The 16,600-nt window shown below is 37.2% G+C and overlaps 1 protein-coding gene across 4 annotated transcripts in view; it reads right to left on the bottom strand.

The window, feature by feature from the left end:
• Positions 1–16,600, bottom strand: part of ANTXR2 (ANTXR cell adhesion molecule 2) — a 160,382-nt gene that overhangs the window by 74,787 nt on the left and 68,995 nt on the right. For all 4 annotated transcript variants that reach the window (XR_014243739.1, XM_082389377.1, XM_082389376.1 and 1 more), the window contains exon 12: positions 14,710–14,805. Coding sequence is in view for 3 of the 4 variants with exons in the window: in XM_082389377.1 (XP_082245503.1) it covers positions 14,710–14,805 (96 nt within the window). In the remaining variant the exon portion in view is untranslated. The remainder of the gene's footprint in view (positions 1–14,709; positions 14,806–16,600) is intronic.

Here is a 16,600-nt window from a genome sequence, read left to right as displayed (position 1 = left end):
GGATTTCCTTTCATTCTTCCCTTTCTTTTTGATAAAATCAGAGAACAAGTGTAGCGACTTTCCTCTCATGAATACAAAGTTCTCTGACATAAGTATTTGGGAAGCCCTTTTCTGAATCCCGCAAAGTTAGGTGCTTTCAACATCCAGACCAAGATATAGTCGAGGTTCTCTCACCTCCCTTTCCTTTCCTCCTTGACAGACTCATCAATGTTCAAAGAGTCTGCTTTGAACAAATAAATAGCTACTTGGAAGTCTGGACAATAAATACAATTTTAAAGGCCAAATGAGGACTAGGAAGAAAAGTGTGAGAGTATATACTCCCGGAGTTAAGTAAAGGTGCTGCTGTCAAAGCAAATAAACTAAGACCAGGAAGGGTTTGATACCGTGTTTTGTAAATGATGCTCTGTTGGAAAACATCACCATGGAAGCAATAAGTACTAACATCACACTATTTCAACGAGGCAACCAAACATAAATCATTTTAATTAATGGTGCAAGGAAGGCATATTAAAAATTTAAATTACTTCTGTTTTATTGTGCATTCTAAAAAAAAAATCAGGCTGCTCTCAAAGTAACTCAATAAAGGCATCAAGAGCCCTCCTCAACAATAAAAAACAAGTGCAATGTAGAAGCGTTATTACTATTTAGAAAGAACAGCACAGCTGTTGCTGGCTAAGAAAATGACTCCATAGAGCTCCAGTGAGATATATCCTCATCACGAAAGCTCAACTTACTTATAAGCAAATTGGGCTTTAAAAAGATAACTTTTTTAAATGTTTTTTTTTAAAATTAAGATTTATGAGATCTTTCTGTAACGTCTTAAATGCACTAAGGAAAAATGAGCTTGCAATTTTCCCTTGCGGATGGAGAACTTTGGCCAAGGACACTAGATCAAAGTGAACATTTATCATTTCCAGCATATTCAGATATTTATTTGCAGCTGGATAACACACTCTAATTGACAACACTCCAGAAAGCCTTTGTTTGCCACCTCATTAGCCTTACATCTGTAATTCTGGAGAATGTCTGGTTACTCCAAATGATGCAACTATAGGACTGTCAGTTCTGCCATCCTGATAGTAAAACAGATCTGCCATAAACTCAACATACATTCTAAGCTAACAATGATGAAAAGAGTTGTATTTTCTGATATCTCACTCATGATTCAGTACATGATTTTTTTAACCTCTCCTACCCCCTTTTTTAATTTAAGGGAAAAGGAAGGATGCTGCTGATGTTTGTTATAGAAAAGCGGTTGTAAAGGATGGATGTGAGGATACTCAATGAGCAGGATACAGACTCGTAAACAGATGGTGAGAAATAACTTCACACAAAAATGAAAACTTTCCCCCTTATGGAATACTTTGCAAACTCAACATACTCTGTAATTCACTAATGGTACCACCTAAAATTCCAGCTTTGCATAAGGGTTCTGTTATTATTATTATTATTATTATTATTATTATTATCACCAGATAAAGTTCTCCAAATATCATTGGTTTAGATCCTACTTGTCATGGAAAACCTAGGTACACAGAGGACACAATTCTGCAACATTTTAAATGATATCATCTCTCTCCTTTATCCTTGAAAATACTCATTAAAATGAACTGAAAGATTGAAAATTTTAAAATAGTCTCATATTAAAAGCATCGTTGGTGGCCAGATATTCTATTGCAGGGGGTTTTCTCTAACCTTTTTTATTCTATGTCCCTCTTTGGCAATCTGGTGAACCTATGAACCTCTTCCCAGAATAAATAAGCTAAATTAAAATACACAGGATTAAAAGGAATCCAATTGTATTGAAATATAACTGTAAAAATCTATTTTTAAAAACAAGAAACCAAATCTGTGATACAGAAATACTATGTGCTTTATTAATTCATTAAATTATGAAATATAATAGTAGGTCTAGGAACTATTATAATTTTTTGAAGTATAATTGACTTACAGTAGTATATTAGTTTCAGGTGTACAGCACAGTGATTCAATATTTTTATACCATACACACTTATAACAATATTATAGACTATTTTATCTGTGCTGTACATTACATCCCCATGAATAATTTATTTTATAACTTGTAGTTTGAACCTCTTAATCCCCTTCCCCTATTTCACACATCACCCCCGCTCTCCCCTCTGGCAACCACTAGTTTGTTCTCTGTATCTATGTCTGTTTCTGTTTTGCTATAGTTGTTCCTTTGTTTTTAGGTTGCACATATAAGTGAAAACATACGGTATTTGTCTTCGTCTGTCATAATCTTGAAGTAGTGATATGTATCTGAATATGAATGGGATTGTTCTGGCCTCTTACAGCAAATAACAAGCACCCTGAGAAAGCTGACCATGGAGCTTTGCTGTCAATAGGTTTTAATAACATATATACCTTGGATACTTCTGAAAATTAGAAACCTGTCTCTTCAACAAATCCCTGGTCACTCTGAAACAGTGAGTAAATTCTACTCAGTATATAAAGCATTGCATATTTACTTTACAGTTACCCAAAACAAAACAGAATGGTAATTCTAATTTTAAAGAATGCACATTGGTTTTAATTGCCGTGGAACCATCTACCATCTTAAAACCTCTTGTTGTGGAACCATCTCCCATCTTACAATCTCTTGTACTTCATAAACAGTTTTTGTAATGAGTTGATCTAGAAACATATTACATGTGAATTCCTCAAATCAAGAGCCCTGAGCAGTGATTCTCAACCCTGGCAATTATCAGAATCATTTAGGAAATCTATTAGTTTCTTAATGCAGCTATAACAAATTACCACCAACTTAGTGGTTTAAAACAACAGAAATTTATTTTCTTACAGTTCTGGATGCCAGGAGTCCAAACACAGTCTTACAAAGCTAAACTCAGGTGGTAGAAGAGCTGATTGTTTCTTCAGGAGCCAGAGGAGTATCTGCTCCTTGCCCCTCCCAGCTTCTGCTGACTGTCAGCATTCCCTGCCTAGAAGCTGCATCACTTCAGTCTCTGCCTCCATGGTCACTCTGCCTTTTCCCCTTCTGTGGTCTTATCTCCTCTGCCTCCCTCCTATAATGGCACTTGTGATGGCATTTAGAGCCATCTAGGTCATCCTAGATAATCTCCCTATTTCAAGATCCTTAATTTAATCATATCTGCAAAGTCCCTTTTGCCATGTAAGATAACATTCACGGTTTCCAGGAATTAAGACCTGGATATATTTAGGGATCATTATTGAGCCTATCAGAGGGGCTTTCCTAAACCATACTGATCCCTGGAGATGTCTCACCCAACCACCCTTTCCCCCCAGAGACAGGCACTACCAACGGCAATCTGACAGCTACTACTCTGACAGCCTTCCAGTTATTAGGAACAGAAAAAAACCTGAGAACCACTGCTTAAGATATAAGTAACACTGTCATCTCTGAGTCATTAATTAAATATCTGTGAACTTTTAATCTCTGAACAATGAATGGTTAAATTATTTCATAAGATATTTTTTAAAAATATGAAATGATTGAATGAAGAATGTGTGACAGACATTGGTGCCTCTGATCAGGGCTTATTTTCCAGTATTTCTATCTTTTTTTTTTTAACATCTTTATTGGAGTATAATTGCTTTACAATGGTGTGTTAGTTTCTGCTTTATAACAAAGTGAATCAGTTATACATATACATATGTCCCCATATCTCTTCCCTCTTGCATCTCCCTCCAGTATTTCTATCTTGATAAGAGCTCCTGAGCATATGATTCCCGAGGAGGTGATTGCTGACATAATCTAAATGTGCCTGAAAACAGACATTTTAAGCTGTTTAATCACATTTTAGTTGAAAGACTAAATATTTGGCCCTAGCACTTAAAATACAATCAAACCAAAGAAATTTGTAAAACACCAAGCTTAAATAAATACATTTCATTTCCCATGAAAAAGTAATATTACTGATAATGATAAAGTACAGAATGATCCCTAATAATTTAATGCTGCTAAAAATTGTTAAACTACAGAAATATAGATCAGTGGAACAGGATTGAAAGCCCAGAGATAAATCCAAGCACCTATGGTCAACTAATCTATGACAAAGGAGGGAAGGATATACAATGGAGAAAAGACAGTCTCTTCAATAAGTGGTGCTGGGAAAACTGAACAGCTACATGTAAAAGAATGAAATTAGAACACTCCCTAACACCAGACACAAAAATAAACTCAAAATGGATTCGAGACCTAAATGTAAGACCGGACACTATAAAACTCTTAGAGGAAAACATAGGAAGAACACTCTTTGACATAAATCACAGCAAGATCTTTTTTGATCCACCTCCTAGAGTAATGGAAATAAAAACAAAAATAAACAAATGGGACCTAATGAAAGTTCAAAGCTTTTGCACAGCAAAGGAAACCATAAACAAGACGAAAAGACAACACTCAGAATAGGAGAAAATATTTGCAAACGAATCAACGGACAAAAGATTAACCTCCAAAATATATAAACAGCTCATGCAGCTCAATATTAAAAAAACAAATAACCCAATCCAAAAATGGGTGGAAGACCTAAATAGACATTTCTCCAAAGAAGACATACAGATGGCCAAGTGGAACATGAAAAGCTGCTCAACATCACTAATCATTAGAGAAATGCAAATCAAAACTACAATGAGGTATCACCTCACACCAGTCAGCATGGCCATCATCAAAAAATCTACAAAAAAAAGAAAAAAAAAGAAATGAAAGAGGAGACATCAACACAGATTCCACAGATATTAACATTGTAATAAAAGAATACTATAAACAATGCCTACAAATTTGATAACCCAGATTAAATGGATCAATTCTTTGACAGATGCAATGTGCCAAAACTCACGCAGGAAGAAGTAGGTGATCTGAATAGGCTGATGTTAAAAAAAAAATCTACAAACAACAAATGTTCGAGTGGGTGTGGACAACAGGCAACCCTCTTGCACTGTTGGTGGGAATGTAAATTGATACAGCCGCTATGGAGAACAGTATGGAGGCTCCTTAAAAAACTAAAAGTAGAATTACCATATGACCCAGCAATCCCACTACTGGGCATATACCCAGAGAAAACCATAATTCAAAAAGACACATGCACCCCAATGTTCATTGCAGCACTATTTACAAAAGCCAGGTCATGGAAGCAACCTAAATGCCCATCGACAGATGAATGGATGAAGAAGATGTGGTACATATCTACAATGGGATATTACTCAGCCATAAAAGGGAACAAAATTGGGTTGTTTGTAAAGATGTGGATGGACTTAGAGACTGTCATACAGAGTGAAGTAAGTCAGAAAGAGAAAAACAAATATCATATATTAATGCGTATATGTGAAATCTAGAAAAATGGTACAGATGAACCTGTTTGCAAGTCAAAATAGAGAAACAGACACAGAGAACAAACATATGGACACCAAGGTGGGAAAGGTGGGGTGGGATGAATTGGGATATTGGGATTAACAGATATACACTAAGTAATATGTATAAAATAGATAACTAATGAGAACCTGCTGTATAGCACAGGGAACTCCACTTGGCTGTACAGTAGAAACTAACACAACATTGTAAAACAACTATACCCCAATTTAAAAAAATTTTTTTAACTAACCACATGCTAATAACAACACTGCAGAAATATATTCTCTAATCATAATCAGATAAATATCCTGCAACTGTACCATAACACCTTTTGGTACACTCAAGAGCTTTATTTTCACAAGGTTATGGTCTCCTTTTCCCCTTCTTTTCACATCACCTCCTCATTTTTCTCTAGCTCACTTAGCTTCCTTGTTATACTCCAACTCTCTACATTCTGTTAGAGGTACTTGCTCAGGCCATATTTCTTTTTTAATACAAATTTTAAAGGTTACACTCCATTTAAAGTTATTACAAAATAATGGCTATAATCCTTATGTTGTGTAATACATCCTTGTAGCCTATCTTACACCCAGTAGTTTGTACCTCCCACTCCCCAACCCCTATATTGCTCCTCTCTCCTCCCCACTGCCATATCTAATGTGCACTATCTGTCACTGGCTTTGCATTTCAATTGCTGATGGAACTCAGATGGATAAGACTTAATCCCCACCAGGACCAGACCTCAGCACCACATATAGCAAGCAAAGCTTCTTTCAGGGGATTACAGTGATCAAATCTTTCCAGTGGCTTCTCCTCATCCCTAGGGTGAGTTCAAACTTCCTCAAAGACATAGGAGGTCCTCCTTAATGGGGTTCACGCCTGGATCCTAAACCATCTTTCACCACTCCCTTTCCCTGGCTCACTTGGCCTCAGCCTAGGACTTCCCAAAGCATGCCCAAATAACTTGTAATTCCACACACACTTCATGTGAAAAGTCCCTCATCAACTGCCAAAATCTTATTCATTATTTAAAACTCAGTTTGGAGTCAGTAGCTCCATCCGGTTTCCCTGAAACAATCCCTCAACTCTGGCAAATCCCTCCTCCTTCGTGTTCTTTACACATGTTGCTATTGGGGTGCCCATAACCCTCCATTCACACTTTGCCCACTATTCTGTGTTTCATATTAAAATGTGAGTTTCCATATCATATGATAGTCATTTCTGGACCCCCAGTTCCAAGCCAGGACTGGCACATATTAGATTGCTAAGGGCTGAATGCAGAATTTACCTCTACCTTCTCCCTGCTTTTTTTTTTTTAAATTTTATTTTAATTATTTTTTTATACGGCAGGTTCTTATTAGTTGTGTATTTTATACATATTAGTGTATATATGTCAGTCTCAATCTCCCAATTCATCACACCATCACCACCGCACCTCTCCCCACCTTTCCACCCTTAGTGTCCATACGTTTGTTCTCTACATCTGTGTCTCTATTTCTGCCTTGCAAACTGGTTCATCTGTACTATTTTTCTAGATTCCACACATATGCATTAATATACAATATTTGTTTTTCTCTTTCTGACTTAACTTCACTCTGTATGACAGTCTCTACAAATGACCCAATTTTGTTCCTTTTTATGGTGGAGTAATGTTCCATTGTATATATGTACCAAATCTTCCTATCCATTTGTCTGTCGATGGGCATTTAGGCTGCTTCCATTACCTGGTTATTTTAAATAGTGCTGCAATGAACATTGGGGTGCATGTGTCTTTTTAAATTATGGTTTTCTCTGGGTATATGCCCAGTAGTGGGATTGCTGGGTCATACAGTAATTCTATTTTTAGTTTTTTAAGGAACCTCCATACTGTTCTCCATAATGGTGTATCAATTTACATTCCCACCAACAGTGCAAGAGGGTTCCCTTTTCTCCACACCCTCTCCAGCATTTGTTGTTTGTAGACTTTCTGATGAGGCCCATTCTAACTGGTGTGAGGTGATACCTCATTGTAGTTTTGATTTTCACTTCTCTAATAATTAGTGATGTTGAGCAGCTTTGCATATGCCTCTTGGCCATCTGTATGTATTCTTTAGAGAGATGTCTATTTAGGTCTTCTGCCAATTTTTTAATTGGGTTGTTTTCTTTTTTTAATATTGAGCTGTATGAGCTGCTTGTATATTTTGGAGATTAATCCTTTGTCCATTGAGTTGTTTGCAAATATTTCCTCCCCTTCTGAGGGTTGTCTTTTCATCTTGGTTATAGTTTCCTTTGCTGTGCAGAAGCTTTGAAGTTTCATTAGGTCCCATTTGTTTATTTTTTATTTTATTTCCATTACTCTAGGAGGTGGGTCAAAAAAGATCTTGCTGTGATTTATGTCAAAGAGTGTTCTTCCTGTGTTTTCCTCTAAGAGTTTTATAGTGTCTGGTCTTACATTTAGGTCTTTAATCCATTTTGAGTTTATTTTTGTGTACGGTGATAAGGAGTGTTCTAATTTCATTCTTTTATATGAGGCTTTCCAGTTTTCCCAGCACAACTTATTGAAGAGACTGTCTTTTCTCCATTGTATATCCTTGCCTCCTTTGTCATAGATTAGTTGACCATAGGTGCGTGGGTTTATCTCTGGGCTTTCTATCCTGTTCCATTGATCTATATTTCTGTTTTTGTGCCAGTATCATACTGTCTTGATTACTGTAGCTTTGTAATATAGTCTGAAGTCAGGGAGTCTGATTCCTCCACCTCCATTTTTTACCCTCAAAATTGCTTTGGCTATTCGGGGTCTTTTGTGTCTCCGTACACATTTTAAGATTTTTTGTTCTGGTTCTGCAAAAAAAAATGCCATTGGCAATTTGATACGGATTGCATTGAATCTGTAGATTACTTTGGGTAGAATAGTCATTTTCACAATATTGATTCTTCCAATCCAAGAATATGGTATATCTCTCCATCTGTTTGCATCATTTTGATTTCTTTCAACAGTGTCTTACAGTTTTCTGAGCACAGGTCTGTTACCTCCTTAGGTAGGTTTATTCCTAGGTATTTTATTCTTTTTGTTGCAATGGTGACTGGGATTGTTTCCTTAATTTCTCTTTCTGATCTTTCATTGTTAATGTTTAGGAATGCAAGAGATTTCTGTGCATTAATTTTGTCTCCTGCAACTTTACCAAATTCATTGATTAGCTCTAGTAGCTTTCTGGTGGCATCTTTAGGATTATCTATGTATAGTATCATGTCATCGGCAATCAGTGACAGTTTTAGTTCTTTTCCAAATTGTATTCCTTTTATTTCTGTTTCTTCTCTGATTGCCGTCACCAGGACTTCCAAAACTATGTTGAATACTAGTGGCGAGAGTGGACATCCTTATCTTGGTCCTGATCTTAGAGGAAATACTTTCAGAGTTTGCTGTGGGTTTGCTGTATATGGCCTTTATTATGTTGAGCTAGGTTCCCTCTATGCCCACTTTCTGGAGAGTTTTTATCATAAATGGGTGTTGAATTTTGTCAAAAGCTTTTTCAGCATCTACTGAGATGATCATATGTTTTTCATTCTTCAATTTGTTAATATGGTGTATCACACTGATTGATTTGGGTATATTGAAGAATCCTTGCATCCCTAGGATAAATCCCACTTGATCATGGTGTATGACCCTTTTAATGTGCTGTTGGATTCTGTTTGCTAGTATTTTGTTGAGGATTTTTGCATCTATATTCATCAGTGATATTGGTCTGTAATTTTCTTTTTTTGTAATATCTTTGTCTGATTTTGGAATCAGGGTGATGGTAGCCTTGTAGAATGAGTTTGGGAGTGCTCCTTCCTCTGCAATTTTTTGTAAGAGTTTGAGAAGGATGGTTATTAGCTCTTCTCTAAATGTCTGATAGAATTCACCTGTGAAGCCATCTGGTCCTGGGCTTTTGTTTGTTGGAAGATTTTTAATAACAGTTTCAATTTCATAACTTGTGATTGGTCTGTTCCTATTTTCTATTTCTTCCTGGTTCAGTCTTGGAAGGTTATACCTTTCTAATAATTTGTCCATTTCTTCCAGAAATGGACAATTGGCATTTTACTGGCATAGAGTTGTTTGTAGTAGTCTGTTAGGATGATTTGTATCTCTGCAGTGTCTGTTGTAACTTCTCCTTTTTCATTTCTAATTTTATTGATTTGAGTCCTCTCCCTCTTTTTCTTGATGAGTCCGGCTAAAGGTTTATCAATTTTGTTTATCTTCTCAAAGAACCAGCTTTTAGTTTTATTGATCTTTTCTATTGTTTTCTTTGTTTCTATTTCATTTATTTCTGCTCTGATCTTTCTGATTTCTTTCCTTCTACTAACTTTGGGTTTCATTTGTTCTTCTTTCTCTAGTTCCTTTTGGTGTAAGGTTATATTTTTTTGAGATTTTTCTTGTTTCTTGAGGTAGGATTGTATTGCTATAAACTTCCCTCGTAGAACTGCTTTTGCTGCATCCCACAGGTTTTGGATCATCGTGTTTTCATTGTCATTTGTTTCTAGGTATTTTTTTATTTCCTCTTTGATTTCTTCAGTGATCTCTTGGTTATTTAGTAACGTACTGTTTAGCCTCCGTGTGTTTGTGTTTTTTACTTTGTGTTCCCTGTAATTGATTTCTAATCATATAGCATTGTGGTCGGAAATGATGCTTGATATGATTTTAATTTCCTTAAATTTACTGAGGCTTGATTTGTGACTCAAGATTTGATCTATCCTGGAGAATGTTCCATGAGCACTTGAAAAGAAAGTGTAATTTGCTGTTTTCGGATGGAATGTCCTATAGATATCAATTAAATCTATCTGTTCTATTGTGTCATTTAAAGCTTGTGTTTCCTTATTAATTTTCAGTCTGGATGATCTGTCCATCAGTGTAAGTGAGGTGATAAAGTCCCCCACTATTACTGTGTTTCTGTCGATTTCCTCTTTTATAGCTGTTAGCATTTGCCTTATGTATTGTGGTGCTCCTATGTTGGGTGCACATAGATGTAGAATTGTTATATCTTCTTCTTGCATTGATCCATTGATCTTTACGTAGTGTCCTTCCTTGTCTCTTTCTTTATTTTAAAGTCTAGTTTTTCTGATATGAGTATTGCTACTCCAGCTTTCTTTTGATTTCCATTTTCAGGGAATATCTTTTTCCATCCCCTCACTTTCAGTCTGTATGTGTCCCTAGGTCTCAAGTGGGTCTCTTGTAAACAGCATATATTTGAGTCTTGTTTTTGTATCCATTCAGCGAGCCTGTGTCTTTTGGTTGGAGCATTTAATTCATTCACATTTAAGGTAATTATTGATATGTATGTTCCTATTACCATTTTCTTAAGTTTTTGGGTTTGTTTTTGTAGGTCCTTTTCTCCTCTTGTGTTTCCCACTTAGAGAAGTTCCTTTAGCATTTGTTGTAGAGCTGGTTTGGTGGTGCTGAATTCTCTTAGCTTTTGCTTGTCTGTAAAGCTTTTGATTTCTCCGTCGAATCTGAATGAGATCCTTGCAGGTTAGAGTAATCTTGGTTGTAGGTTCTTCACTTTCATCACTTTAAATATATCATGGCACTCCATTCTGGCTTGTAGAGTTACTGCTGAGAAATCAGCTGTTAACCTTATGGGAGTTCCCTTGTATGTTATTTGTTGTTTTTCCCTTGCTGCTTTCAATAATTTCTCTTTGTCTTTAATTTTTGCCAATTTGATTACTATGTGTCTTTGCGTATTTCTCCTTGGGTTTATCCTGTATGGGGCTCTCTGCACTTCCTGGACTTGGGTGGCTATTTCCTTTCCCATGTTAGGGAAGTTTTCGACTATAATCTCTTCAAATATTTTCTCGGATGCTTTCTTTCTCTCTTTTCCTTCTGGGATCCCTGTAATGTGAATGTTGGTGTGTTTAATGTTGTCCCAGAGGCTTCTTAGGCTGTCTTCATTTTTTTTTCATTCTTTTCTCTTCATTCTGTTCCGCAGCAGTGAATTCCACCCTTATGCCTTCCAGGTCACTTATCCGTTTTTCTGCCTCAGTTATTCTGCTAGTGATTCCTTCTAGTGTATTTTTCATTTCAGTTATTGTATTATTCATCTGTTTGTTTGTTCTTTAATTCTTCTAGGTCTTTGTTAAACATTTCTTGCATCTTCTCGATCTTTGCCTCCATTCTTTTTCCGAGGTCCTGGATCATCTTCACTATCATTATTCTGAATTCTTTTTCTGGAAGGTTGCCTATCTCCACTTCATTTAGTTGTTTTTCTGGGGTTTTATCTTGTTCTTTCATCTGGTACATAGTCCTCTGCCTTTTCATCTTGTCTATCTTTCTGTGAATGTGGTTTTCATTCCACAGGCTGCAGGATTGTAGTTCTTCTTGCTTCTGCTGTCTGCCCTCTGGTGGATGAGGCTATCCAAGAGGCTTGTGCAAGCTTCCTGATGGGAAGGACTGGTTGTGGGTAGAACTGGGTGTTGTTCTGGTGGGTAGAGCTCAGTAAAACTTTAATCTGCTTGTCTGCTGATGGGTGGGGCTGAGTTCCCTCCCTGTTGGTTGTTTGGCCTTAGATGAGCCAGCACTGGAGCCTACAGGCCCTTTGGTGGGGCTAATGGTGGACTCTGGGAGGGCTCACACTAAGGATTATTTCTCAGAACTTCTGTTGCCAGTGTCCTTGTGCCCGCTGTGAGACACAGCCACCCCCGCCTCTGCAGGAGCCCTCCAATACTGGTAGGTAGGTCTGGTTCAGTCTCCAATGGGGTCACTGCTCCTCCCCCTGGGTCCTGATGCACACACTACTTTGTGTGTGCCCTCCAAGAGTGGAGTCTCTGTTTCCCCGAGACCCGTCAAAGTCTTGCAATCAAATCCTGCTAGCCTTCAAAGTCTGATTCTCTGGGAATTCCTCCTACCATCACCAGACCCCCAGGTTGGGAAGCCTGACGTGGGGCTCAGAACCTTCACTCCAGTGGGTGGACTTCTGTGGCATAAGTGTTCGCCAGTCTGTGAGTCACCCACCCAGCAGTTATGGGATTTGATTTTGTTTTGATTGCGATCCTCCTACCGTCTCATTGTGGTGTCTCCTTTGTCTTTGGATGTGGGTTATCTTTTTTGGTGAGTCCAGTGTCTTCCTGTTGATGACTGTTCAGCAGTGAGTTGTGATCCCGGTGATCTCGCAGGAGGGAGTGAGCGCATGTCCTTCTACTCCGTCATCTTGAACCAATCTCTCTCTCTCCCTGCTTTTAAACCTACTTTAGGAAGCATATGCTCTGATTCATTTATTCCTAGGTCTAAATACAAGCTCATACTCAGGGCTAGCTGCTCTACAGTCTATATTTCTAAATGTATAATAAAGATGGTTCTCTCTATGAAGTAAGTTGCAGAAATTAGTAAGCATTCATGATGCTTCTGAGAATAGGAAGCCCTCCTGACATCATAAAAACATGCCTTAATGGTGTCCCTCTGTGCCTTGCCTAAAGAAATATACTGCATGATGCCCAATCTGCAGAGACCCAGGGATGGAACGGATCTATTCTCACCACCTGATGATTGAATCCTCTCTATAATACCCCATGTGATGGTGGAGACTTCATTTGAGTACATCTAGCAACCTCCCAAAGAAGCCCATTTCAGTCTTCACAAGCATCCTTTTAAAATACCACTTTGACGCTTTTGAGCCCTCTGGTCAATATTATATGAAATTGCAAAGTAATGAAATAAGGAAATCCACCATTGTGAAGTTTAAATTAAAAAAACAAGGAGCACACATCACATTAAGGCACCTTTTTGCTTTTTAATTTGAGATTCAAGAGTGCTAGCTAGCCTAAAATCACCATATCTAAGATAATCAAGATTACTACAGGAAACTGTTTGAGCATAAATTGCTATGGCAGGAAACTGATTAGTTCAGCAAAGAGACAGGATGCTTCTTGTCTCTACTGTTGTCTAAGTTAATTCTGTGCTTCCTCCATGGGCCAACTGCTCTGAGACAAAAGATTGTACAGTTGTCTCATGAAAGCAGACTGAAGTACAATGAATAATAAACGCAGGAGTAATACAAAGCACTGCCTGAAGTTGCAAGGAAACGGAAATCAGTCAGCAGTGGGAAGGGAAAAAAAGTCAGTCTAGTAATATTATGTAAAACACTACTCTGATCTACAGAATATAAAGTTCTATATAATGTGCTGATAAGGAAAGGAATATTATCAAAATAGGTAGTAGCATGCTTTGAAGGAGCGCTTCTTCAGAACAACCTTTTCTACGAATCCTGAACAATCCAAGTTGTATTGCTTGAAATGTGCTGATGTTTTTTACTCAACGTTCCACCCTGTGGCAGGAAAAATAATGGCTCTATAAAAATGTCCCCATCCTAATTCCCTGGAATTGTGAATAAATTGTCTTCCAGGGCCAAAGAGACTTTGCAGATGTGATTAAGGTTAAGGACCTTGAGATAGGAGATCATCCTGGATTATCCAGGTGGGTCAAACCTAATCACATGGTTCCTTAACAGTGGAGGTCCTTTCCCAGCTGGGTTCAGAGTCAGAGGTACATGTGACTACAGAATAATGGTGACAAAGGTGCAACGTGGCTGGCTCTAAAGGTGGAGGAAGGGGCTCACAAGGCAAGGAATGGAGGTGGCTTCTAGAAGCTGGAAAACGCGAGGGAGCATGTTCTGTTCTAGAGCATTAAGAGAGGAATGTATCACTGCCGATACCTTTTAACCCAGTTTAGCCCAGTGAGACCCATGTTGGATCTGTGATTACATAACTTAGATAATAAATTTGTGTTGCTTTAAGCCACCAAATGTGTGGCAATTTGTTACAGTAGCACTAGAAAGCTTATTACCCATATTCTTTCAGAGGTTTGACTCAAACATGAAAGATGACACAACCTGAAATCAACTGTCGTAACTTCAAAAGTGACTGTTTAACAGATACCCTAATCATTTGCACATGACTTATTTCTAAAATGTTTTTCTAAGAGGCAAACAGAGAAGGTCCTGAAATAGTAGATCTTTCAAAGAGGTAATGAAACATTCAATAAGCACTGAAAAAAAAAAAAAAAAACTGACAGATTATCAACCTCTCTCAATGAATCCAGCAGAACATATCATTCAATTTTCTTGAAATTCTTCTGTACTTGCATGGAAAACCCTTTATCCCTACAACCTGTCCTACCTTCTTTTCTCCTTCTTCCCCCAAATCTGATTTTGAAGCCTTTTCTGATGAAGTTTCATAATAAACATTTATTGGCATGCATGAATACAACTTACTATAATGACAAAAACTTTTAAAATTCAATTTGCTAATTGAAACTTTGCTGTTGTTGAATATTGATTCATATTCCAGCCTTACTTTACACCTTGATTTTTTTTAAAAAAAAGAGAGTAGGATTGCAAATCCTTCTTACTCACCACTTTGCAGCAAAGGGGCCAAAACCACCACATCAAACCGATGCCCAAGAGTAGCAGTAACACCAAAATAGCAATGATGGCTGCAATCCCACTAGACTAGAGGAAGCACAAAACAAAAACAAGGATGTCAGCAAAGTTTAGGGTCAAATCCCAAACACATATTTTTTAAGGAAACATCAGAAAAAATTACAGAAAGCATCATAATCTTAAACCAGATTTCTCTTATATTCCTTTAAATTCTTTAAATTCCATAAATTACCTTATACCCTATTTATATTCTACTTTATTACATTTATATAATATATTAAGTATATTATAATCTATTTGTATTAAATTCTCTTATATTTCATGTATATTAAGACAGGCAGTAATTAGTATAAAAATCTTCCAAACTGTTTGAAATTATGCCTTAAAGAAAAATAGGAAAAATCACAATTTGGGTTTGTATGAATGGTCTGTATGGTCCCTACCTTTTGTCTCTGGGAAAGGATTATTCTGGTTATAAGCATGATTAACTCTAGGCAGAATTTATGCAGAATTTTCCCAGACTTTTTGATAATGGAACATTATTTACTTTACATATTTAAATAGTAGGACAAGATGATTACCAAAAATCACCAATCAGGTGGCAAACCAACAACAATGGTTCTTGTATGCATCAGAAAAGAATGTAACCTCATGCATTCATATATCAGAAGATGTCTCAGGGCAGCTCAAGCACTACCCACACAAGAACCACACTGGTGTTTTTTCACTTTCTAATGACGATCTCCTCCAGGCCTAACACCCCTGCTCTGGGCTCTGCCTCTGACCCCCTTCTTCTACCAAATACCTACGCATCCAATAGGGCTTAGCTTAAGCCACTTCCTCAGGAAGACTTCCTTGTACCTTCTGCCTAGAGAATGCCCCTCCTTACTGTACAAGGCATAGTTCTCTGTACTTTAATCTTAGCATTTATCACAATATATTTATTGATTTATTTGCTTATTTATTTATGATGAACTACAATTTTTTATTTAATTTGTCTTTTCTATATTCACTGTGAGCTCTAGGAAGGCAGCGCCTATGCCCAACCTACTTACTAATGTGCACTCCATGTCTGGCACTTAAAACTATTTACTAAGAGAATGAACTCCAAATAAATAAGACTGAAAAAGCCACAAAAACAAAGAAGAGTGTTTGCTGAATTTTTAGTGCAGAGATAAAGTTTCCAAGAGAACGAGTTGTCTCTTCCAAACCACTGCTCTCCGGGATCCCCAGTAATCATGTTTGGTTTGTGGGTTTATTTTTGAGGGGGAAGGGGAAGATTTCAAGGAAGAAAAAAAAAAAAACTGTAAATAAATCAATACACTGTCTGGGTGGAAATTTGGGCCTTTATAAGGCAGCTTTTCAGGGATACATTTCCTATCATTCAAAACAAGTAGTACAAGCCCAGAAGTCAAGGCAAGAGCCACATTTAGCCCAAGAGCTGACAGAGAGAAAGGCTGGGTGGGAAGAACCTATCAGTTTCCATCTTAGAATAGCATTATCTTAAAAATATTAGTCTGGAGGTCTAATTTTAAGCAAGTTGTTTAATTTCTCAGGGACTCCATTTTCTAATCTACAAAATAAGAAAGTCAGTTGTTCCCAAAGCATGCTTTGCCACAAAGCATCTCTGTGGCAAAGCTATAACCAGGCTATCTCTCTTAGAAAAACACTGCACACATTAGCATATTTTTAAAGCCCTGAATGGCTTTGTAGTAAAAAAAAACAGTCCAACTTACATCAACACTGATCAATTTTTTTTTTCTCATAACATTATCAATATCCTACAGAACTCGGATTTTCTAGAATCCATTTTGGGAAATGTTAGGATTGATCAAAGCTAAGAGACTTTCAGATGTTGAAGCAA

Source organism: Balaenoptera borealis (assembly GCF_965194805.1).
Source record: "Balaenoptera borealis genome assembly, chromosome: 4".
In the NCBI taxonomy this organism is placed as follows: domain Eukaryota; kingdom Metazoa; phylum Chordata; class Mammalia; order Artiodactyla; family Balaenopteridae; genus Balaenoptera; species Balaenoptera borealis.
This window is presented reverse-complemented; position numbering and strand designations above follow the sequence as displayed.